This window comes from Gorilla gorilla, chromosome 9 (assembly GCF_029281585.2).
Source record: "Gorilla gorilla gorilla isolate KB3781 chromosome 9, NHGRI_mGorGor1-v2.1_pri, whole genome shotgun sequence".
In the NCBI taxonomy this organism is placed as follows: domain Eukaryota; kingdom Metazoa; phylum Chordata; class Mammalia; order Primates; family Hominidae; genus Gorilla; species Gorilla gorilla.
In genome coordinates this window covers 80655026-80680230 of record NC_073233.2, presented here as the reverse complement: position 1 = coordinate 80680230, position 25205 = coordinate 80655026, and the positions used below count along the sequence as shown (strand labels likewise).

General features: G+C 55.5%; 1 protein-coding gene across 3 annotated transcripts in view; it reads left to right on the top strand.

The window, feature by feature from the left end:
- The window catches only part of STARD10 (StAR related lipid transfer domain containing 10), a 38938-nt gene that overhangs the window by 2202 nt on the left and 11531 nt on the right, over positions 1-25205 (top strand). Inside the window, exons 1-2 of one of the 3 annotated variants that reach the window (XM_019036867.4) lie at positions 5574-5642; positions 10144-10463. In XM_019036867.4, the coding sequence (XP_018892412.3) occupies positions 10257-10463 (207 nt within the window). In that variant the 5' untranslated portion in view covers positions 5574-5642; positions 10144-10256. Of the gene's footprint in view, positions 1-5573; positions 5643-9555; positions 9775-10143; positions 10464-25205 lie in introns of those variants that run through there. The other 2 variants (XM_019036869.4, XM_063693365.1) reach the window with 2 other exon arrangements.

Sequence of the window (25205 nt, the reverse complement as noted above, 5' to 3'; positions counted from 1 at the left end):
GCTGGGATTATGGGCATGAGTCATCACGCCCAGCCAGAAAAGGACTCTATTAAGGACACACAAGGAGTTGGGGTAGAACTGGACTACGACAGGGATCTTTCCATTACATGGCAGTAGTCAAGCATCTTCATCAAACATTTATTTAGTGTCTAATGTATACTCTGAGAAGGACTACCTTGGGGTAGCAAATAGAAGCCAGGATTGCCCTCAGACCTGGCTTTTAACCAGCCCTCCCAGTGATTTAAGACTGTGACCCCAGGTGAGTCCCTGCCCCTCTCTGAGCCTCAAATTGTCTGTTAAGTGGGGATGCTAAGCCTTGGGACTGTCTCAGTGTTTACCTATAAATTAAATGAGTTAAGACCTGTTATCAAGGTTTACCTATAAATTAAATGAGTTAAGACCTGTTAAGTGCATAGACCAGCACCAGGCCCGTGGTAAGCATTCAGTAACTGTTAGCCACTGTTGTTACTTGTGAACACAGGTCGAGGCAGGCCGCAGATGGGGTTCTCCGAGAGTCAACGCAGGGGCAGAGAAGCAGCAGCCCCAGGTCTGACCATCTGTAGATACCTCCACACCCTGCCCTGGGTGCCTGCATTTCTGAAAGTCAAGGGAGGACCCATGTCCCCATCTCCTCCTCCAGTTCTGGGAACCTGGCAGGGGAGAAATGTCTCGAGTGTTTACACCTGCACATGCACATGATTCTCTTCCCCACAACCTGAGGCCAAGAGTGAAGATGGTTTTTACTCAAAGCTACACATTACAGCCCTGGACAGTCAGACCAGAACAAGATCCTGGGCTCTTTCTGGCCCTTTCAGGGTGTGGGGTCGTGCATGAGCTTCCTCCCTGCACGGCAGAAGTCCATGAACGCTAACAGCAGGTTCTTGGTCCTCGTTTCCCCTCATGGAGCAGGGGCTGGGGGAAGAGGGGCGCCTGGGTGGGAGACAGGGCCTGACATCAGATACCCCCCCGGCCCACCTTGTTAGTAGTTGGAGGCCTGGCCCTGTGCTCACTTCAGCTCTGTTTCAAGCTTCCCTAATGGAAGTCTGGTTCAAACTCCTTATTTATAGAGGAGGAAAGAGAATCCCAGAGAGGCCAAGAACTCACTGAGAGCCCCACGGCGAGGTAAGCGTGAGTCTGGTCCAGAACTCAAGCCTCCTGACTTCAGGTGAGGGCTCTGCCCACAGCCACATGGGAGGGGGCAGGGCTTGATTCCACCTCTCCTCCCCCCACTACCCTCATAGTCATGCTTGGAGCCAGCTCCCAATGTAGCCACCTGGGTGGGCTGTGGTTTGCAGGGAGGGTTGGGAAGATGGAGAGGTAAGGGAAGGAGAGTACAGGGCCCAGTCGGGAGAAGCCCAGGGCCGGTCTGGGGCGAGTGGGGCCGAGAGCTCTCCTTGGTGTGCGTGTAGCTGCTGCAGGATTGTGGGGCCTTCGTCAGTCTGAGGCAGCAGAGGATGCAGATCCCGTGGGAGCACATTCCTGGAGGAGGGGAGCAAAGCAGGCTCAGAGGAGTGAGTCACGGAGCCCAAGCCCTAAATTTAGAAGGTGCTGAAAGAGGCAGTCTTCCCCCGGGAAGCCTGTGGAGATACCTGCTGACCCAGGACACCAGGGACTCACGGCAGGGAGCAGGGGTTGGCAGGAGTCCCCGGATAGCAGTGCCCATGGAAGCTGAGCCTGCTGCAGGCCTGTTCCAGGTGTGGGTTTGGAACCTAGGGTGAACCTTGACCCAGGGCAGAGCCTTCAGCCCCATTCTCAGACAGAGCCCCTAGAGAATTCCGCCCACACCAGTCCTCACGCGGTCCTGGGAGCCAGCCCCTGGAATGTGGACCTCTCAGTGCCATGCTGCCCTCTGGCTAGACATGGCCAGACCCCCTGTGCCTCGCTGCTGTCCCAGCATGCAGCTGTCAGACATTGAGGAGGGGCTGTGTGGGTGCAAGGAGCAAATGCCATTGAGACCAGGCCTTTCACAGCTCTGCTTGGATTGGGGGTGAGGGAGGGGGACAAGATGTCATTTCAGCTACCTCTCTTCCCTCTCAACCCTCCAGGCTCTAGATTAACCCCACTCAGGAGAAAGAAATCATTGCCTCCAGATTGAGGAACAAAGATGTAGGACAGAGGCCAGGCCTCGGAGACAGATGCCAGACCTGGGGGAAGGAAGCTCAGGAACTGAGAACTGATAGTAGCTGTGGCAGTTATTGAGCACTCACTGTGTGCCAGGCACTGTGCTAAGCACTCCACGGGATTAACTCACTTCATCCTCATTGTCATGACAGAAATTCTATTAGTCCACCCAACTTAGATGGAACAACTGAGGCCAGACACAATGGCTCACACCTATAATCCCAGCACTTTGGGAGGCCAAGGCAGGAGGATTGCTTGAGGCCAGAAGTTCGAGACCAGCCTGGGGAGACCCCATCTCTACAAAAAATTAAAAAGTTAGCTGGGCGTGGCAGTGCACACCTGTGGTCCCAGCTACTCAGGAGGCTGACGAGAGAGGACCACTTGAGTCCCAGATTTCAAGGCTGTAGTGTGCTATGATTGCACCACTGTACTCCAGTCTGGGCAATAGAGCAAGATCCTATCTTTAAAAAAAAAATGGGCCGGGAGCAGGGGCTCACGCCTGTAATCCCAGCACTTTAGGAGGCTGAGGCAGGCAGATCACGAGGTCAGGAGTTTGAGACCAGCCTGGCCAACATAGTGAAACCTCATCTCTACTAAAAATACAAAAATTAGCCGGGCGTGGTGGCACATGCCTGTAGTCCCAGCTACTTGGGAGGCTGAGGCAGGAGAATCACTTGAATCTGGGAGGTGGCGGTGAGCCGAGATCACGCCACTGCACTCCAGCCTGGGCAACAGAGTGAGACGCCATCTGAAAAAAAAAAAAAAAAAGGCTGAATTTCAGATAAGCAACAAATACATTTTTACTATAAGTACATCCCAAATATTTGCTAAATCTGGTAATCTTACACCCAAGGCACTGCCTCACCCACATTGAGAAACCTTGCAGTGCGACACAGTCACACCCCAGCTCCCACATAGGCCTCAGTCATTCGTGCCCTGGAGAATGTGCACACCAGCACCGAGGTGACAGAGGTCTGTAGGTTGTCACTCACACATGGCTCTGCACACCGTCTCTAGGGAGGGGCACTGGGCACAGTAGGTGCCTTTCACACTTGGTCTCACCTTCGTAACCCCTTCTGGCAGAAGGTCAGGCAGGGACCGTTAGCGCCATCGGACTGATAAGGAAAATAAGGCCCAGTGAGAGAAGACCCTACCCCAAATGTCCCAGCGTATGGTCCCTGGGTATGGAAGCTGGTCTATACCTGAGGCCATGCTATCTCCCTGGGTAGGTCCAGGATCCCCAAGCAGGCCCACAGCACTCAGGCCACAAAGCCTCCCAGAGGAGCCCCTTCCCTCAGGAACAGTAACAGTCTAGGCTATGTTTTGGGGCTGGCCCCCCCCAACCTCTCCTATCACCCAAACGGTGTCCCTGAGCCCTCCCCAGAGGCCCCACCAGTTCCAGGAGGTGGAAACTGTACTGAGTCAGGACACTGAGGCCCCAACTTTGAGATAAAAAAGAAGAAACCAAAAGAAGGAAGTTGTGTGGGTTGCCAGAAAAGAAGCTGTGGTCCCAGGGCTGGAGTTCTTGCCCACCTTGGTGGAGGAAGGCCTAGACAACCTTGTCCTTCCTGAAGACACAAGACACCGATGCCCCCACCCCCACCCAGCCTGAGCACAGAGCTGAAGGGAGGGCCTGGGGTCAGGCAGATGGATCAGGCACCTCTGACAGGAAACTCCCGGGCTTTTGGAAGGACTCATCGACCCCGCAATCGAACTGAGTTCCTGGCAGGCGCCAGTGTCCGATAGACATCGACAGCGGGAGGACCCAGCAGGCAGAGCGGGGTGTGGCCATCTGGGCCTGGGAACCCTCCGGAAGGAGAATCCACCTGGTTCTGTTTCAGGCCCTGCCCACCTGGGACAAGCCTCTGGCCCTCTCTAGGCCTGTTCTCCTGTCAAGAGGCCTCCCCGCCTGCTGGGGATTCTGTCAACTCTGAAGTCGTGTATGGTGGTGGCGGTAGGGATTGCAGCTAGACTTCTCCCTCCGCTGAGCCTAGGGGAGGCAACGGCCCCTGCAAGGCCCAGAGGGCAGCTCCCAGGGTTCAGAGGTGCAGGGATCAGAGGATGGGGTGGGGAGAAGGCTGGAAGAGGAAGCAGGACAGATGCCACAAAGTTCCCTGCTCAGTGGTCTTGTATAATGGCTTGGCCAGGCCATCTGGGTTGAAACTGCTTACTTAGTGGTGTGTGGTCTAGAACAAGTTACTTAGCCTCTCTGTGTCTCAGTTGTCCCATTTCCTTTTTTTTTTTTTTTTTTTTGACACAGGGTCTCTCTCTGTCACCCAGGCTAGAGTGCAGTAGTACGATCATAGCTCACTGCAGCCTCGAACTCCTGGGCTCAATTGATCCTCTCACCTCAGGCTCCTACTTAGTAGCTGGGACTACCAGCATGTGCCACCATGCCCAGCTAAGTTTTACATTTTTTTGTAGGGACGGCGTCTCACTATATTCCCTAAGCTGGTCTCGAACTCCTGGCCTCAAGCAGTCTTCCCACCTTAGCATCTCAAAGCACTGGAATTATAGGTGTGATTACAGGTGTGAGCCACTGCACCTGGCTGTCGTCCTGTATTTTATCTGGCAAGTCCACTTTGGCGCCATGTGTGGCCTGGCATGACCAGGTGTGTATAGCTTGTAGGTCTGGCCCTGTGTAATACCAAGGTGGAGTGTTTCTGTGTGGGACCGTGACAGGACATTAGGAGAAGTGCAGGTGGGGGTGACCCTGACCTGCACTGACTTTGAGGCTGCGCACTACAGTGTGGCTCCCTGAGGCTCCAGCAGCTCCCTAAGGGCAGGTGTGAGCTGTTTGCTCAGTGAGGCCCAGCAAGGTATGAGACCCACCCTGGGCAAACACTTAGATCCGGCTCCAGGTGGGACTGGGATGGAACACCTATCGCCACTGTGAAGGACACATCCCTCTCAAGGCCGAGCCAGCCCTGGGGGCCTCAGAGTTCGTGGTGCTGAACCTTTTTTTTCCTTTTTTTTTTTAACTGGAGACAGAGTCTTGCTCTGTCACCCAGGCTGGAGTGCTGTGGCACCATCTCAGCTCACTGCAGCCTTGATCTCCCGGGCTCAAGCCATCCTCTTGCCTCAGCCTTCTGACTAGCTGAGACCTCAGGTGTGCACCACCACGCCCAGCTAATTTTTAAATTTTTAGTAGAGACGGGGTTTGACCATGTTACCCAGCCAGGTCTTGAGCTCTTAGCCTCATGCAGTCTGCCTGCTTTGGCTTCTCTAAGTGCTGGGATTACAGGTGTGAGCCACCGCGCCCAGCCTGCTGCACCCTGAGGGTCTCTGGAACTCCTCCTCCATGTCACTGCTTCCTGGTGACATCACACAGGTCACTGCCTAATCTTCTAGAACAGTGCCAGGACACTGCCTTGTTGCCCTGCACAACCTGTGAATTTGCTCCACCAAAACTGGCAGGCAGGGTTACCCCTGAGGAGGGGGTGGGGGAGAAGGGGTAGGGGTGGGACCCTATCATCTCCCAGAGGGGAGATCAAGGCAGCCATCATCTGTCGAACTAGATGGTGAGTAGAGGTGGGCATCCTGGAGCAAGGCTAGACTTTCAGGCCCCTCACTGTCCAGGACACTCGGCAGGTTGGGGGCCACCGAGGGAGGCTGACTCTTGAGGCTGAGAGAGGGCAGTGACTGTGTTAAGGTCACCGGCAGGCAAGTGGAAGGTGTGGTATGTAATACGGGGTGGGAGGAGCAGGAGCCTCAGGTTAGGAGCTGAGAGGCCCAGGTTCTTATTCCTTTTTTTTTTTTTTTTTTTTGAGACAGAGCCTCGCCCTGTCACCCAGGCTGGAGTGCAGTGGCCCAATCTTTGCTCACTGCAACCTCCGCCTCCCAGGTTCAAGCGATTTTCCTGCCTCAGCCTCCCGAGTAGGCTCCCAGGTGCGTGCCACCACACCTGGCTAATTGTTGTATTTTTAGTAGAGATGGGGTTTCACCATGTTGGCCAGGCTGGTCTTGAACTCCTGACCTCCGGTGATCCACCCGTATCGGCCTCCCAAAGTGCTGGGATTACAGGTGTGAGCCACCACACCCGGCCCCTAGGTTCTTATTTCTGCTTTGTCCCTGCTAGTAGGATCTTTGTTTCTCTATCTGTACAGGGAGGGGGTAGGGCCAGATGCCCTTAGTCTGAGGGGTCTTTAGTTCTGCTGTGGGGAGTTGAGGGGAGTGTTAGGGACCAGGTCATGGGGTGGCTGGCTCCAGGCAGGTGCCCTGACCCCTCCCCCAACAGCCATCAGAGGGTAGTGAACAAAAAGTCTGGTGTAACTCTTTCCAAGTGCTCCCTTCCCCAGTTGCAGGAGTCTAGATCAATCCTGAGTTACTGGAGTCCGCTTAGGGCTTCTGACTTGCTGTGTGATGCAGGGGTGCCCCGTGCCCCCCACAACCTCAGCTGCTCTGTCTGCGAGGGGCACATGTGAGATCCAGGCCTGCCCAGTGCCCTGTGTAATGATGCCTCACATTCCCACGCCGCTTCTCAGTTTGTCAAGCGCCTTCTCGTACACAGTCTCACCTTCTATGCCCACTCTGGCTCCTGCTCCGTGATGCCCCATTCTGGAACTGGGACCCAGAGAGCAGCCAGACCTGGACTCTGGCCTGGGGGCTCAGAGAGACACCTCCATTCACTTCCTGTGGAGGGGACCAGATCTGGGGCAGGGGACTGCAGTGGGCAGAGCAGGGGTCATGCTTTGCCAAAACTGTTTCCATTGTTTGATCTTCCGTGAGAATCAAAACTTGCCAAACCATCGTGTAAAGATGTTACCTTAACACTTTTTGTTGGAACCATGCATTTTTGGACAGTATATTCCTCCCTGCCCCAGTCACCCCCACCAGTTATATTTTTAGTTACTTATCTGGGGGTGAAACTGGCACATATACAACTCTTCTCCCTGCCACAATTCTCAGAGGATAGGTATTATTATTCCAGATGAGGAAACTGGGGCTCAGAGAAGGCCTGTCACTGGCTTCTGGTGACACAGCTAGGAAATCAGAGGGCCAGGATTTGAACCCAGCTCTACAGGCCCTTTGTGCTGCTAGGTTGTGGGTCCTCCCCAGACTCCTCTCCCAGAGCCCCTCCAGCCCTCCTGGGCTCATTCTTCTCCTTTGGAGCAGATGGGGCCCTTCTCGGCTGCTTAGGGGTGTTTTGAGAAGGATATGAATGGGCTTTGTCACGTTTGAGAGGTTTTCATGAGACCCAGAGCCAGAGATACTGAAATTCCTGGGAGGGATGGCATTTGCAAGGGCAAATTAATGATGAGTAGAATGAGGTGATACCCTTCTACCCACCTGCTAGCGAGGTAGCCTGGCCTAAACCTAGGACCCAGGGGATGAGCCCAGGGCCTGGCTGCCTGCCAGGTCGCCCACCTTTACTGACCCAAGATCCAAAAGATTCTTGGTTCTTCTGTGTTTGGATCTGAGTGATGGTTTCATTCTTGCCATCTGCACCTCTCTGAGTTTTTATCTCTCTGGCAGCTCTCTAGGGTGGGGAAGTCCTTCTATCAGTCTGCCCTCACTGCTACCTCCTGGCCTTGTCTTTTTTACCCTGGACTGGATGGTGGGTATGAGAGGTTTGCTGCCCTGGTACCTGCTATCTGCTGAGGTGTGTTTTATTGGGGCCCTAAAAAGGCAGGAGCCACCAGGACAGTGCTGCCACCTCTTTTCCTCGTGGCAGATCCAAGAGGATACAGTTCACAAAGCAAAGCAGGCTTTGGCTCTAATGGGGTCCCCTTTGGGTTTTATCTGATACCCACACTGCCTGAGTGTCCCACCCAGGCAGTGTGGGTATCAAGTAAAACTGCTGAGGCCTGGGGAGGGGCAGTGACCTGCCTAGAGTTAGAGGCAGAGGAGGTAGATAGCAGAGAATCAGAGCCTGGGCATCCTGAGCCCAGAGCCAGCCCCCTGCCACCTACTCATTCCCAGACACTTTCCAGGAGTGTGGTTTAGAAGGGATGGGGTGATTATCTGACTGTGCCTCCCACACTGCAGATGGAAGGCCTGGAGATCTAAGGTCATTCACACAGGCCTCATGAGGACCTGCAGCACATTGTCCAGGATTCACTTTGCAGGATGCCCTTTAGGGTCACTTGCCATCATAGCTCCCCGCTCACCCCCACTCATTTTTAAAATGTGGCCTAATTTACAAACATCTCAGTGCTTTAAGCACTTCAGGAAGAAACACCTCTATTTGTGAAGCACCGTGACAAATCCTCGACTCCTCGTTTTTTTCTTAGCACATTTAAGAAAATCTGTTCCATCCTAGAGCTCTAGGCTGGTGAGGCTAGGAGGCACCTTAGGGTTATCCATTCGGATTCCCTTTTCTGGAAATGGAAAACTAAGGACCAGAGAGGAGGAGGCAGCGGGGCACAGACAGGAACGGAGGTGGGAGGAGGCTGAGATCTGTGTGCTGGTCAGGATGACCGTGGCAGGTTCTTGTTGGGCCCTGTTAGTTGCTCATCCAGAGGAGCTCACCACAGTCACTGCGACAGACTGCCACACTCACCCTGGCCTGGCCTCAGAGAAGTTGAGCTACTGGCCTCAGTTCACACACAGCAGATGGAGGAAGAGCTGGCACTAGGACCCAGGGGGCAGGGGGGAGCCTCCCTGGCTGGAAGGGATGGCAGGAGCGCTGGTGCAGGTAGCTATGGAGCTCTGGCCAACTCTGCCTGGGGAGGTAAGAGAGCCCAGAGCCCTGGGCCAGATGCTCTTGAGAGCCTAGTCTAGTCCATAGCAGGTGTGCGTGTGTGCGTGCATGTGTGTGTGTGTACACGCGTGTGTGTGCATGCTGAGAAGGGGTGCTGGTGGACAAGGGCCAGAGTGTGGGGCTGGAGGGAGTCCCGGTTCAAGCTCCCAGGTAGGAGTGAGACTGGGGTGGAGATTTTGCCCACATCTGGCCAGCTTGTGAACCTTGAGCCTTGTGGGTTGGATCGGCTTCCTGCTGGGTTTGCACAGCCCAGTGGGAATGGGGTTGGGTGTGTGTAGGCTTGGTGTGCCTCTAGCTTGGTGGGGGATGCAAGCTGTGGGCATCTCTGAGCTGCTGTGGGGCTGTCATCCCTGCGAGTTAGTCTCTTGATTGTCATGGGGGTGTGTGCCCATCTTTGGATCTCTGGGGTATTGCGTGGGGGCGTCTCTGGGTTGTTCTGGGGACAGCGTGCCTGTGTGTAAATACTGTAGGTTGTTGCAGAGGTGTGTACCTGTGAGTATGGGAGGTGGTGGAGAGAAGGGGTTCACCGTTAACTTCCAGAATTCCTCTTCTTACACCTCGTGGCCCTTCCTCGCAGAGCCCACTCTGTCTTGGCATCTCCTCACCCCTTTCCCTGTCCCCGCTGGGGACTTGCCCCTCGCGCGCAGGGTCCCCTCCCAGGGCCGGAGGGGGCGGGCGCTAGGACCCTGCGGGGTGGGGCGGGGCGGGGCTCGGAGATCCGTCAGCTTCACCTCCGCAGCCTGGAAAATCCCGAGCCGCGGCCGCCGAGCCCCCGAGCCCCCAGCCTAGCCGGGAGGGGCGCGCGGGGCTGGGGCCCGGGGCGAGGCCGGGCGGCGGGACCCACTGCTCCTCCCACCAGAGCCCCCGCGCGGCCCCGGGTCTCCCGGGCAGCTGCGGCGGCGGCGCTGGCACCCCGGCCCCGGCGGGCCCCGGCGGAGCGGCGGGCACAGGTGAGCAGCCCGGCCTGGAGGGCGCCCCTCCTGCCCCGCCACCCGCCCCGCGCCCGCCCGGCGTCGCTGCGAGTTAGTTGAGCAGGTCGCTCCGCGGGCCCCGCCGCACCGTCCCTCCCCTCGGGTCCTGGCCAGTCCCTGGGTCCCGACGGGCGCCCGCCGGCCACCGCGTCCCATACGCAGTCCCCACGCCGGCCCCAGGGGGTCTGGGGCGCTCCTCGGGAGGGGGACCCCGAGGCTGTCCAGCGCCCGTCCGCCCTTCCCTGGGGCCAGCCCCTACCTCTCTCCAGCTCCCCACCCGCCAGGACCCCGAACAGCCCCACCCGCGCCCCCAGCGCACTGATTCCCGTCCCCAAACCGGTCTTGCAGGTCCCAGGAAGGTGGCGTCAGCATCTGCAGCCGCGTCGACGTTGTCGGAGCCTCCGCGGAGGACCCAGGAGAGCCGGACTAGGACCAGGGCCCTGGGCCTCCCCACACTCCCCATGGAGAAGCCGGCGGCCTCTACAGAGCCCCAAGGGCCTCGGCCGGTCCTGGGCCGTGAGAGTGTCCAGGTGCCCGATGACCAAGACTTCCACAGCTTCCGGTCAGAGTGTGAGGCTGAGGTGGGCTGGAACCTGACCTACAGCAAGGCTGGGGTGTCTGTCTGGGTGCAGGCTGTGGAGATGGATCGGACGCTGCACAAGATCAAGGTAGGGTTGCCCGCTATACCTGCAGCCTCCACTGCACCCTTACTGCCTCTCTCCCGGAGTCTCCTGGTCCTCTCTCCGGGCTAGACACCTGGCTGTGTATCTGGGCCCAGAGAGAGTCTCCTGCCAGGGACCGGGAGGAGACACAGTCTGCTGGGCCAAGCCCCATAACACAGATGGGCCAACCGAGGCCTGGAGAGCAGGAGTGACTCACCCTGCCTCTCTCAGCTGGAACCCAGGCTTCTGCATGCCCCTGCCTGTTCCAGGGATCTGGGCTGCTGCCAGGCCCTTCTAGGAGAGTGGTCTCCCTCAGGGACCCCTCTGCTGGGGAAGCCTGCACCTGGTTCCTGACTTGAGTTACTCCAGGTGGGAGACTGGGCCCTTCTCTCCCTGATTCCTGGTTTTCAGCCTGAGCTGGGTCTCCTTCCCCACTGTCTGCACCCTGGGGTGCCCAGGACCCGATTCCTTACTGCCCAATGCCCTGCTCTTGCTCTTTCCCTTCCCTCCCTCCCTGGCTGCTCCGTTAGCCTCCTGCAGGGATTCAGGATTGTGGCTGGCAGATCCTGAAGGCAGGGCTCCAATACCCCTGCCTTGCACAGAGCCAGGCTACAGGTGGGCTGGGGAAGGAAGGGGCCTGGGGTCAAGGGAAGCCAACATAGGGAGCAGTTGCAGACACATCAGTCGCTCACAGCCATCTCCCCTGCTCCTCCCAACCCCACAATTCTCCTCTCTTTGCCGTGCAGGGCAGGCTTGGGGTTTGGGACCCTGGGAACGCATCTCCCCCAGGGGACCAGATGGGGCAGGGGCTGGTGAAGACTCTGGTTTAAGGGCCTCAATAGCTACCCCCAACACATCTGATGTTGCTGTGGGTGCTGCATTTCCAGGGCTGGTAGGTCCCCCTGCAATGGGCTTTGGCAGTAGGCTGTGCCCTTCGCCTTCCTCTTCCTTGCCTTCTCCCTTCTGCTATCCTCCTGGAAATGTGGAGGAGTCCACCCTCCCCTTCTGCCTGGGACCTAGTCTCAGACTTAGTTCAGGCATGTATCTTGGCCCCTTACCAAGACCTGAGATGTCTGACCTTTCCCCTCTGACCCTGAGCCCTTCTGCCTCACTTTGTCTTAATCATTTACATATAGTTCTGTCCATCCCCGCACGATTATCTGCTTCTCACTTTCTGCCTCCCCTTCTCCCCTCTGACTCTGTCTGCACCTTGGCCATCTGACTGTCTTTCCCTCTGGGTTTCCATGTGTGTCTCCCACTTTGGGATTCGCTGCCCAGGGCCTCAGAACCTTGACCTGTGTCTGAGCCTGAGGAGCAGGGAAGGGGAAGGCAGCTGGCATGTCTCAGCTGGTTGTTCCCTAAGAGCAGGGACAGGTCTCCTATCCTTTTTTTTTTTTTTTTTTTTTTTGAGAAGCCTCACTCTGTCTCTCAGGCTGAAGTATAGTAGCGAAATCTCAGCTCACTGCAATCTCCACCTCCCAGGTTCAAGTGATTCTCCTGCCTCCCAGCAGTAGCTGGGACTGCTGGTGCACACCACCACACTCAGCTAATTTTTGTATTTGTAGTAGAGATAGGGTTTCACCACATTGGCCAGGCTGGTCTTGAACTCCTGACCTCAAGTGATCCACTCGCTTCAGCCTCTCAGGTCCTGTCCTCTTTGCGTCCCCAGCATCCAACACAGTTAGAGCAGGGGTATTGGTGGAAGAGAGGTGGGAGGAAAGAACCAAGGAACAAATTGAATGAAAGGTGAGAAGGGAATTCATGAGAGCCTGACTGTGACCTGGGAAAGGCTTCAGGCGGGCAGTGCACACTGGGGGAGAAGTGTAGTTTCCCCACCAAGCTGGCACTCCAGAAAGTCAGAGGAGGAGGGGTCTGAACTGAGGCCAGTACTCCCACCCTCTGTGTCAATAGGGCGGAGCTACCTCTTCCATCTGGCTTGGTTAATGAATAAACCCTAGCCAGCCCAGGCCTGGAATTGGTGGGTCTGGGGGCCAGGCTGACTGCAACAGGCCACTCGTGGCCAGATCAGACTTGTCAGGTGGCCTTCCTTTGGGTGGTGGAGACTTGGAAAAACTGGGGTGTTGTAGGCTTCTGGACAGGCATACACGCTGGGCAGCCAGGACCCTACCCTCCTTTTCTTTCAGATTAAACAGATGTTGGAGGTGCCAAAGGGCCCTTGGTAATCCCTATGTCATACCCCTCCTGCCCCTGGGATGCAGGCAAGGATATTGGGGCTCAGAGAGGGGCAGGGACCTGCCTAGAGTCACACAGCTGTCTCAGCAGAGCTGGGTCTGGAACCCAGATCTGCAGCATCTTGGCAGTCCTCCTGCCTTGCTTCTCCCTGCAGGGTGCCTCCCCAGCTTTGCTCCCTACAATGGAGAGAGGGTGGGGAGAGGAGGTGAGCAGAGCCCAGACCCAGGAAGGAGGCTGGGACCCTGGTTATGGGCACCCCAAGGTGCCAGCTCCCACTCCTGATCCTCTCAGCACAGCTAGTTGGAGCTCTGGGAGAGATGGACAGAGGCCTGTGAGCTTCCCATCCCCAAGATTGCAGGACTCCCAGGTTCCATGCAGATAATCCCATTTCTGATAATGAGAGCCCTGCTCTGAGCCAAGCATTTCTCCCCCTCATCTAATTTACCCCGAGGCTAGTCTGGGGCAGTGTAGTCTTGTCTCCGTGTTACAAACAAAGAAACTGAGGCTGAGTGAGGTAATGTTATTTGCCTAAGGTCATGCCACAGCTGAGGCAAGAGTGGAACCCATGCCAGCCTGGCTCCAGAGCCCCTGCCCCTCTCCACATGGGCTCGCATCTTAGTCAACACTGTGGCCTTTAACCCCATCAATAACTCTTTGAAGGCCTGGAGGACGCGGTGTTCTCGTCATCCTATTCTTGTTTGATGGATGAGAAAGCCGAGGCCCACAAAGGGGAGTGGCTTGCCAAGGTCACCCAGCAGGTCTGGAGCCAGAATCCCTGGGGATGACTGGGTCACTCCAGGAGGCTGGGACTCAACTGCAGGTGTTTGCTGAGCTTCTGCCCCCCTTTCCCCCTCCCCTCTCCTGCCTCAGCCTGCTCTGGGCCTGTCCCCAGAGCTGGGAAAGCCAGCTGACCCCTGGACATGCCCCGTGCTCCTGATCCCAGGGTGGGGGTGGGACTCCACCTAGCTATCTACCTGATTCAATTCCTCTTCCTCATCTCCCTTCCCCTTACCTGGGTCCAGAGGTCCCTGGAAGCCACTGTGGCTCAAGGCCCAGTAGTTGGAGCCAGGACAAAGAGAAAGGGGCTGTTGGAGGCCACCTCCACCCCTTCCCTCCCTCCTGGCCTCCAGCCTGACCTGGCCCCAGGGCTGCACTGTGCTCTGAATACTGGAAAAGAGACAGACACTACCTCCTGACAGTTCAGTCCCTGTCCCAGGGACAGATGCTGAATGTGGATCCTGGGTACAAGGCAGGGGGCAGCTTGGAGCCTGAACTCAGATCTCTCAAAGCCCAGGTCAGCTTCCTCATGGCACCTGTATTGGTGTGAGAAACGGGAGACCAAGAGCTTCTGTCAGTCATTCAACCAGGGCCAGCTGGGGTCCAGTCCTGGCTGTTGCATGTGACCTTGGGCACATTCCTGCCCCTCTCTGGGCTGCTTGCCCATCTGTGCCATTGGGCCCTCTTGGCTCCAAGAGCCTCTGAACTCAGCACCCAGCTGGGGAGAGATGAGGAGCAGGCAGACAGCAGAGGACGTGGCCTATGAGGCCCTGGCCTGGATGCTCACGTGCTCTGTTCTCCTGAGGCCGGCCGCATGATGAGAGGCAGGGGAGACCTGCGTATCTCCTCAGAGGTCTTCAGACCCTGGTGGAGAGAGGACAGACAGTTCCAGGTGACCTCCCACCCACTGCACAGGCAGCCTGGGGGCAGGAATGAGGCCTGATAAGAGCCTGGGCCCATGACAGGAGAGACCTGGCCCTGGAGCAGGTGTGGGAGCGGGTGTGGCTGAGAGCCTGAGGCTCTGCTGGCCACAGGAAGCTGGGCAGTGGGGACCTGTCTCCTCTGACTTCCTGTCCTGCTGCTCCTCCCCTTCCCCTTTGGGAAAAGCTCTGGCGGCCCCTCCCAGCCCTGTCTCACTGTCCACCTACCCCACACCACAGGCCACCTGGGTTCCAGACACCAAAGCCAGTGCTCAGCTCATGACCCCTCAGCACCTCACCCTCTCACCCTACGAAATGCCAGATGGCTCAGGGGTCTCCAAGGCCCTTCCCACTCTTACCAGTCTCTGGGACTTAAAAGGGTCATGGGGAAGGTCAGGGCCACGTGTGGGACAGGTCTCCTTAATCCCATCAAGCAGATGTGGAAACTGAGGCTCAGAGCAGGAATTCACTTGTGCACAGCCAAACAGCCGGACATGGCTGAAGCTAGATCAGGACCTAGGTCCTTGACTCGCCAAGGCTGAGATCTCGCCACTCCCTTGGGCTGAGTTATTAACATGATTGGGCCCGTGGGTCTCCCTGTGCTGTGTCATTGTGGGAGGGCACCTTAGAGGAGACCCAGCTGGGCAAGAGTCCAGTCCTCACTATGTGACTTTTGGGGTCATTTCACCTTTCTGGGTCAGTCTTCTTATTGGCGGTGGCAGGCGCACGACTTCATCTAGTTTTAGGGCCTTGGACTGGGTCAGTTCAGGCTCTAGCTTGGCTCTGCCTGCTGTATGGGGCGCAGTTTCCCCATACAGGAAGTTGCTGGGCAGGTGGTCTGTAGAGGCTGTCCTAACCTTAGGCCAGCGTAGGGGAGGCTGCCCTGTTGGACACAGAGTGAGGATGGTGGCTAAGGTCTTGCCAGTCTATGCCATCAGAGAGGTCCCTAGAAGGGGATCCAGAATCCAGGGTTAGGCCCTGAGCTGCCGGGTTCCAGCTCTGACTTGGCATGGGGGGAACTGGAAGAAGTAGTTCCACAGCTGTCCTTGGGGAACAGGCTCCCAGAGAGCATGACCCCAGGTAGTCAGTGTCTAGACTTTGGGTTGGAGGAGCTCAGACAAGGGAAAGATCAGAGGTGGCTGGAGGTGTTAGGGAAGTCTTCCTGGAGGAGGTGCCTGGGTTGGGTTGAGGATGTTGGGGAAAGAACACCAGGATCCAGAGTCCTGGCTGTGTGGCCCTGGGCAAGTTGTCTGCCTGGGACTCAGCTTCCTTATCTGCCCTGCCTGTCTTCAGAGACTTCATTCATTCACACATTCAGCAAGCATCCATCATTACCCTCTTTCTGCTTGGCCCTGTGCTGGAGGTGGGGGATGGAGAGGGCAATCAGATCCAAGCCCTGCCCTCAAGGAGCCTCCAGCTGGGTGCTGAGACACACACTTGTCACAGGAGCTCTGGAAATCCAGAGAGGGCATCTGAATCAGCCTTGGGGGTCAGGGAAGGAACTCCACGGAGGAGGAATGTTCAGGTGATCCTTTTGGGTGGGGAATGAAGATTACAAGTTTGATCGCGTCGGGAGCATTCCATACAGAGCAGCAGCTGTGCAAAGGCCCAGAGGCGGATCACAGGGTAGTGCATTTGGAGAATGGGAGGTGGTTCAGTGCAGGCTCAGAACTCAGGGGGCTGGAGGTGATTAGAGAGCTAGACCGAGGCCCCACGCCTTGAGTCTTAGAGGCTCTGGGGTGCCAGGGGAAGTTTTTAGACAGGGAGACTGGTAAGAGGGCACTGCTGCTGTATTTGTCTGGGCAGAGGTGCCAAGGCCCACCTTAAAGCCAGGTTGTGGGGAATGGAGCAAGGGATGGAATCCAGAGAGCCTTAGGAGTGATCATGGACGGGATATGATGGTTATAGCATAACTCTTTGCGATGTGCGCACTGTGAAGTGTTGTGCAGGCTGGGATGCAGGACGGCATGGATGTACAGCCATCCTGTACATGGATGGGGCCTGCATCCTAAGCAGGCCAAGGAACCCTTATGAGCCGGAGTGGAGTGGAGGGTGCCTCCAGGCTGTGTCCCTGCTGGGACTAGAGAAGCCCTCAGCCCCCAGGCTGGCTCTGTGCCCTCCACACCCAGCTGCCCAGGCTCCCACTTTTAAACTTTAATGAGCCCCAGCTCAGTTTCCAGCCGAGAGTCTTTAAAGTTTCAGGAGATGAGAGAAAGGGAGTCCTGGAGACAGATGGGTTTTCTTTCTTCCCCTGCATCTCCATGCCTGGCTGGGCCACTTGGAGCCAGGGCTGTGGATGCCGTGACCCCAGAGGCCTGTGCTCTGTGGGGCTCCAGGGCCTCTGCGGGGCTGTTCTAGCTTGTTCCCGAGGAGCAGGAGACCTGGCCTGGGTGTCTGGTTGCCACTGAGGATAGATGGGGATAGAAACCTTATTTCAGCCCCGATCCCTCACCTTTGCCCCTGACTGGGCAGATGGTGGTGCTCTGGCAACAGGTTGGGGAAAGCAGCTCAGACTACGTGTCGGGCTTGAGACAGCCCCACCCCTCCTGGTGCCTCCCTTCATCCCCTCTGGCATGCTTGGACTGGCCTTGATGCCTTGGGGCCCCTGGAGACTCAAAAGTATGGGCAGCAGAGGGTACCATGCCAATCACAGTAGATTCCTGTTACCTGTCTTTAAAGAGAGTCTGGGGCAGGTGGCACAGGGCAGCTGGAGCTGTTCTCTGGGGCTTTAGCATAACCATTGCCTTCCTGCCCCTCAGCCTGGGCTCCCTGAAGGCAGGTACTTGCCACCTCTGATGCTTCTCTGGAATCCTATGTCCTGGGGTCAGTGAGCAATGTCTGCACATATATACTGCCTCCTGCTGCCTAATGGGAAGTAGGGGGTGACTGCCACCTCTGCTCTTCCCTTTGGTGCCTGAGCCATTTACTCATCCTTGGGTTTTGTGTTACCACCTCCATTTGCCCCGGCTTCCTGAGATCCCCTCCACCATCTCCTGCCCCTGACTGCCATCTTTGGACCCTGCCAGAGTGGCTGGGGCCTGGTACTTTGCCAGGGAGGTGATGAGTCTTGAGGTAGAGGCCTGATAGCCAGAAGGATGGAGTTCCCTTGTGTGTCTCCACTTGCATACATGCATGCATTCATTCATTGCTTCAGTATGTTTATTGAGGACATACTATGTTCCGAGGATTGTGTCATATCTAGGAATTTAGGGGCAAACCACACAGATCAGACCCTGCTGTCATGGGTTTTACATCCTGAAGGGGTGACGAGCAAAATAGAAGCAAACAACTAAATAAGACACCAGATGATGGTTGTGCATAAGGACGAGATAACGTGATAGGGATTGAGGATTCTGTTGGGGACTTCGTGTGTGGAGCTGAATTGTGGGTGACTGTGTGTGTGATGTGGCCCTTAGTCTGGCAGACACTGAGCTCCTCAGGGGCAGGTGCTGGGTTTCCCATCTCCCCCTTCCTACCCACGTGACAGCCCCGGGACAGGGGCCTGACAGGGTCAGTCAATCTGTGTTGAAGGTATGTGCGCCTGTGCCTGTGAGTGAGACTCTGTGTGTGTTTCTGTGTCTGGCGTTACTCTGTGTGTGTGAGTCACACCCCCTCACTGCAGAAGCAGAGTTGTCTGTGATCCAATTATGTCTCCTCAGCTGTCTCCTGGCAGCTCCTGCCCCTGGCTCAGCTCTGACTGTGCTGTGGTTTCCCCTTCTGAAGCCCCCTGTCCTGCCTCCAGGGACCCCAGGGCATCAAGGCCAGTCCAAGCATGCCAGAGGGGATAGAGGGAGGTACCAAGAGGGGTGCAGCCACCTCAAGCCTGTCTCTGGGTCTCAAGGTCTTCCCTTTGGGGTATGTTTTCTATCCATCTCTGTTCCCCTGTCCCTTAATGGTTACTGGCAGTGTCCTTAATGTCTCTACTGGTGACTTTGTTCCTGTGTCTTAAGGTTACTCTGTCCTTAATATTTATACTGGTCATGTTGTTCCTGTCCCAGTTGTTTATTCATTCAACAAATCTCTTCTCATGCCTCCCACCCATCCTGCCAGCCACCTGGAGATATCAGACCTGGGTCCTGCTCTTAAGAGACTCAAGGCCTCATGGGGAGACACATGGAGACAGTGACAGCCTTTTGTGAGCAGTGTGGGGACAGAGACATATACTCAGGCTGAGTGAGTATATGACTGGCAGCATGGTTGGGGGATGGTACAGGGGCTTCTCCAGGAGCTGGTGTTTGGATGGGGCCTCAGGGGCCCAGCAGGATAAGGCAACAAGCTGAGAAAGTCTTGGTGAGTTGGTCAGGGAGGTAGGCTCCCCTGTGGCAGGGGTTCAGGGATAACAGTGAGGAAAAGAAGAGGCAGAACCAGGGTGGGGAGGACATTTTGGAGTTTAGATTTTATCCTGATGGCAGAGAAAGAGAGAGAGAGAGAGAGAGAGAGAGATAGATAGACAGACAGACAGCAGAAGCTTTCAGGCTGGGAAGGGCCATTACCAGCTCTGGGTTTTAAAAAGCTCCCTGGCCACAGAGGACAGAGAAGAGGGTGTGGCTACAGGGGTCCAAGTAAGGATGGTGAGGCCTGTCTGGGCAGTGAAGAGGGGCTGCTGGGAAGGTTGTGGCCGAGTGGAATCCAACGGGCAGAGTTGGCTAGAGGTTGAGAGTAAGAGCATAAGGGACAAGTCCAGAACCATGCCCACTATGACAGCGCTGGGCACAGGGAGAACCATGCCCCCTATGGCAGCGCCAGGTACAGGGAGAACTGTGCCCACTGTGGCTATGGCAGCACTGGGCACAGGGAGAGCCATGCCCACTATGGCAGCACCGGGCACAGGGAGAACCGTGCCCACTATGGCAGCGCTGGGCACAGGGAGAGCCATGCCCACTATGGCTATGGCAGCGCTGTGCACAGGGAGAACCATGCCCACTATGGTGGCACTGGGCACAGGGAGAACCATGCCCACTATGGCAGTGCCAGGCACAGGGAGAACCGTGACTACTATGGCAGCGCTAAGCATGGGGAGCAGGAGACGTCTGTGGGCTGCCCAGGGTGTGGTGCTCTGGAGGCTGTTGGGGATGAAGCCTGGAACTTTACTGGAGAGCTCTGGGGGCGTCAGTCCACTGGTGATCCCGGAAGCCCTGGGAGGCTTTTTCCCTCTTTGTCTTTGCCTGTCTTGATGTCTGAAGTCAGCCCTGGCCTCTGTGTTGTCCCACTGGCATCCCCTACCCCTTCCCTTTTCTTCTAGGTCCTCCACTCTCTGCCTCCCTTTCTCAGCTCTCCCTTCTCTGTCTGGCTCCCCCTCGCCCCCCAGGATAGAAGTGGAGAGGTACAGGGCAGGAGGCCAGCCTCTGCAACGTTCATCACTGCTGCAGAGCTGGGCCTGCTGCTCTGGAGCCTGGAGGTGGAGGTGGGGGTGGAGGTCCAGGGAGGCTGCTGGGGACCAGGGAGGGAAGGGGGAAAGAGGCAGAGCAGGGATGAGTCACTCAGCCCTGGATGGAGAGCGGCGGAGAAGGCCTAGCTCAGTCTGCTCAGGGAGCTCTGTCTGGGTGAGACATGGTAACATCTCTACTCTCCACTACAGTCTCAGGGGTTCCACTTTTGGGAAGAAGATGAGTTGGAGGTAGCTGCTGCCAGATTCCCTTCGCTTCACAGGAGAGGGCCATAGGGATTGTCTGGTCATTTCGTAGGTGGGAATACTGAGTCCAAAGATGGGGCAAGGAGACCCTGCATTGGGACCACACCACTGTGCTCTGTGTCCTTCCAACCCCCATGCCAGCTCTAGGCAAGCCAGCCCCAACATCCCCTGAACTCCACACACACCCTCAAAAGCCCTAGCTCCCAGCATGGACTTGTCAGGGATTGTCCTCCTCTGGCCAGGTGCTGGCCCACCTGATTCCTTGGGTCCTACACAGAACAGAGCCTAGTTCTCAGGGAATAGTCTCAGGGATGGACTTTGGATCACGCTGGGGGTTCCAACCTGGTTCCTCCACTTCACTTTTCTGAGCCACCATTTACCAATGGGTGTAATTGTCCCTCCTCCCAGATAGTTGAGAGGACAGAATTCAGTGAATTTATTATACCAGCCTCCTAGCACAGAGCCTGGCACAGAGCCACACACCATCCACATTTGCTGAGAATGGATGAATGAATGAACAGGTCCCTAAAGGACAGCTCCATTTCCCACTTTTGTGCTTGTTCACCTGGGTTACCTTGTGGCACTGCATTGATCCTTCTCCTTCCCCCAACCAGTCCATGCCGTTTCTAGTTCTCAGGCCATCGCCTCTGCCGGGAGCCCCTTCCCCCTCCCTTTCATCTGGGTGCCGTCTCCTCTCCTGGTCATCTTTTAGGATCCAGCTTAGATGCCCCTCCCTCTACCTGCATTTCTGGCTTCCCTTTGTGCCTTCCTTGAACCTAAAGAGTTGTCATTGTCTGTGCCTGCAAGCCCTGCCAGACAACACAGAGTGTTCCCAGGTTAACTCAGCATCAGATGGGTAGTCTCAGGCCCCAACTCAGCTGAGTCCCAGCTTTCAGGTCCAGGGAGTAAGGAGGTGGGGTTCTGGACAATGCATTTAATTAGGAAGAAAAAAAGTAAGGCTGGGTGTGGTGGCTCACGCCTATAATCCTAACACTTTGGGAGGCTGAGATGGGTGGATCACTTGAGGCCAGGAGTTCGAGACCATTCTGGCCAACATGGCGAAACCCCATCTCTACTAAAAATACAAAAATTAGCCGGGCGCGATGGCGCACACCTGTAATCCCAGCTACTCAGGTGGCTGAGGTACGAGAATCCTTGAGCCTGGGAGGCAGAGGTTGCAGTGAGCCAAGATAGTGCCACTGCACTCCAGCCTGGGCGACAGAGCCAAACTCTGTCTCAAAAAAAAAATTCTTTTAAAAAAGTGATTTTTATCTCTTGTATAAACGATATTGTAGCACCAGTAATGAGAATCCAAAAAAGAAAAATAAAGATAAATCATCCGGAGCCTCAGTTCCCTGAGTAGAACTTTTTCTTGGTTCCTTCCAGCTCTCGTTCAAAGGTGTAGAGTTTGTTCATAGTTTAAACCATGTCACGGGTACTAGTTTGTATCCTGTTTTGTTTATTCAATCTTGCTCTGTAGAAGTTTCTCATATTGCTACAGAATTATTAATGCAGGAACATTTCTGGCAGCTGTTCCCTATAGGCCTGTCTGGGTTCTGAAGGTGCAGAGCTAGCTCAGTGGCCACCCCTGCTCGGGGGAACCCTCCACCCTCTGTGATGTGCAGTCATCATTAGGGTGATGTCACTCTTACCCAAACTGGGGCTGCGCTGGTAGTGTTCAGGTGGTTCTCCTGTATAATTTGCTAATTGCAAATTCAATAATATACTCATGAATATTGTAACATAACTTTTTTTCTTATTTTATATTTTTTTCTGAGTACAAATTTGTAGTCCTGGGATTCTGGGAACTGAATTGAAAAATACATTTTTGGTGGGGTGCAGTGGCTCACACCTGCAATCCCAGCACTTTGAGAGGCTGAGGTGCGAGGATCGCTTAAGCCCAGGAATTTGAGACCAGCCTGGGCAACATGACAAAACCCCATCTCTACAAAAAATACAAAAATTAGCCAGGCGTGGTGGCACACACCTGTAGTCCCAGCTACTGGGACAGTGAACTGTGATCACCACAGTGGACCAAGAAAGAAAGAGAAATTTATTTTTAAATCATTCTTATGATTTAAAAAGTATTTGCCAAATTTATTTTCTAGAATAATGGAACCAATTTTTGCTGCCACTAACTGTGTAACAGTTTTACCATATCTTCATAAGCAGTGAGTACCTCATAAGCAGTGAGTACCTCATAAGCAGTGAGTATTTTATATATTTTTGGTAATTTACTGAGCATAAATCGGTACCTCAGTACAATTTTACTTTACTTTTCTTTGATTGTCAGGACTATTAAAGATCTTAAAGCAAGTCCCAGAATCTCCCCTGAACCTGTCTCTTGGTATTTCTGACGCCTCATGCCTCCACCCCCCAGCCCTTTACCCCTTTTTAAGAGGATGATGGCGGAAGTAGTAATAGTAGTTGTCCTCGTGTTATAGAGATCTACAAGAGTTCAGGGATTTTCACGGCTGCACCTCCTTCTGAATTATACAGATGCACTGAGGGCCACGGACCAGGGCTCCAGCATTCTAAAAGTCAGAGAAACCCACACAGGCTTAGCCTCTTTGTTGGCTTACCTGCCCATCCCTCCATTCAGGAACAGCTCCTTATTGAGCGCCTGCTGTAGGCCAGGCCCCCTGCAAGGCATGGAGGATGCCAAGATGAGCAAGGGGCCACAGCATTGCAGGCAAATGAATGCATGACAATGCGTGCTGAGGGGGGAGCTGCTGGGGGTCTAGGAGACAAGGAAAGGTGGCCTCCAGCCCATACTGGAGAGTTTAGGGATAGGGCAGGCTGCCTGGACAGGGGGCAGCCAGTCTGAAGTTTGAAGACATATTGAAGACATAATAGGAAGGGAGCTAGTGAGAGGAAGTCCTGGGAAAGCATTCTGGGCAGTGCTGGAGGAGGAGGTGCCTCAGCACCCCTCATGACAGCACTGAGCAGACCTCTCTCCTTCCCCTCTTCCCCTGAACCCTTAGGTCTGTGCCCTGGAGCAGCTCTTGGGATTTTTTTGGGGGGCGGGGGGAGTGTAAAGTGAAGGGTCTTGGTGGTCTCCATTTTGGGGGCCCCAGAAACCCAGAGGCAAGAGGCAGGTGCTCCATCAGCTTGGCCTGATGCTTGCCTTGTGGGGGCCTCAGGGAAGGGCAGAGTGGAGGGCCCTGAAGCCAGCAGCTGGTGTGTGGGTCATGGGAGGAGAAGCAGGAGCAGAAAGGGCAGAGGGGCACTGGCGCTGGGGCTCGGACCTGCTGTGTGCTGTGGGCCAGGCTTTGCATCTCTCAGAGCCTCCTCTCCTGGTCCAGCATGGTGAGGGCAGGGCCTGGCTGTGGGCTGTGAGGGTAGAGGGGGCATCTGTGTGGGGTGTGAGAGAGCTGTCCACCCCCTCGCTGTGCACTCAACGCTGTGGAGGGATCTTGGCATTTTTGTTATTTTAAACTTTGTTCCTTGTTGTCCTTGTGTGTTCTGTCCTTTGGGGATTAGTGGGAGGTGTTCCCCCAGGGCAGGGCCTGAGAAATCAGGGAAAGTTGCTGGGGCCTGGGGCTGGAGGAGGGGCAGCTACTGCCAAGGGCTTTAGGGACCAGTCTCATCTAATCCTTACAGGACCACTCTGAGGAGAGGATTATCTCTGCTTGACAGATGAGATGTTGGGGCTCAGAGTTCTTTGCCCAAGCCAAGCCCACACAGCTGGGACATGGCAGGGCAGAGGTCTGTCTGACACAGATGGACCAGCACTGCTGTATGAACTCTGGGCCTGCAGGCGACAGGTGCTTCAGGTTTGGAGCCCCAGCACTGGGTTCTGGAAAATCTGGAACTTGGGTCAGGAGCTTTGTTTGGAGGAAGAATCTGTGAGCTCTGCCTCCCTGGTCAGCAAAGCGCTGCATTATAACCATCAACTAAGGCAGCCTCCAGTTGCCAGGGTGTTTTGTTTTAGCTGGGCCAGTCCTGCCCCTTGGTGAAGGTAGCAGAAAGTCCTGACACTGTAGGGTCAGTCACACCTGGACTCTGGTTCCCTGCTTCACTGCTGTTAGCTGTGTGGATTGTACCTCCCTGGGCCTCAGTTTCAGCATCTGTAAAATGGGGGTGATGCTTCCCTCTGGGGTGTTGGAAGGGTCAGAGGCAATATCTGCAAAGGATGCAGCTCTGTGCCCTTGACAGCTGGCAGAGGTGGTTTGAGCTAAATTACAGCCCCTGTGGGGTCCATGGTCCAGATGCCCCTGTCTCCTTTGCGGAGTGCTGAATGGTCAGTGATTTCGAGCAATGGTAATGGTTATTGAGGTTGGGGTTGTTGTTCAGGGCTGTGATTGATTTGATACTTTGTGCCCCACCCCATCAGGAATTCTTCCTCTCATTTGAATATGGTTCTGTTGGGAAGGGGTGATTCGCTTAACAGTTACTCCCATCACAAAACTATCTGCTGAAATGCAATGTATGGAGAAGTTAGAACAGCGTGTGGGATATTTCAGAGCCCAGCTGAAGCCAGGTTTCCCCAGTGGTCACCTGAAGGGTTCTGAGTGAAGAGATCATTTCCTGGGTCCCTAGGACTTTGGGATAATCTGTGTGCCCCACATATCCCATGGGTAAGGATACTGGCATCCTGCTGTGTAAGGTCTTGGAGGGAGGATTAGCCTTAGGTCCACCTGTCTGTGTGTCTGTTTGCTTGTAACTGCCTGGGCCTTTGGCTCTCAAGGCCAGGACATGGCCCCATGGAGGGGACCTGACTTCCTTTCCCGTCTCAGGTCGACCATCTCCCTGGGTCTTGGGAGAGACTGCTGCCCCTCCCTGGAGTGGAGAGTCCACCTTCTCTAATGCTCAGCACTGGCAAGACATCCCAGAGAACACAGTCAGGGGGCGGGAGAGAGGTGGGGGGTAGAGTGAGATACAGCTTGGGCACTGGACCCTGCACTGTACTTGTTTGTTTAAGCCTCCAGGCCTTTGCACCACTCGTCCCTCTGCTGAAATGCCCTTTCCTGCCCCTCAGTGGCTCAGGGACTTATCCTTTTGGGCTCAGGCTCACTCTACCATGCAGTTCATGTGCATTCGCCTCTCCTAGCCCTGCTCGTGCTATCTTGAGGTTTTGTGTCCCTGTCCCTTACCACTCTACTTGGCGGGACCTCTTTGGGGCAGGGCTCAGGTCCAGTTCACCGCTGGTCTCCCACCACACAGTTGCACACAGGTCTGGCACACAGCAGGCTTCAGAGAATGGTGAAAGGATGAATGGAAGGG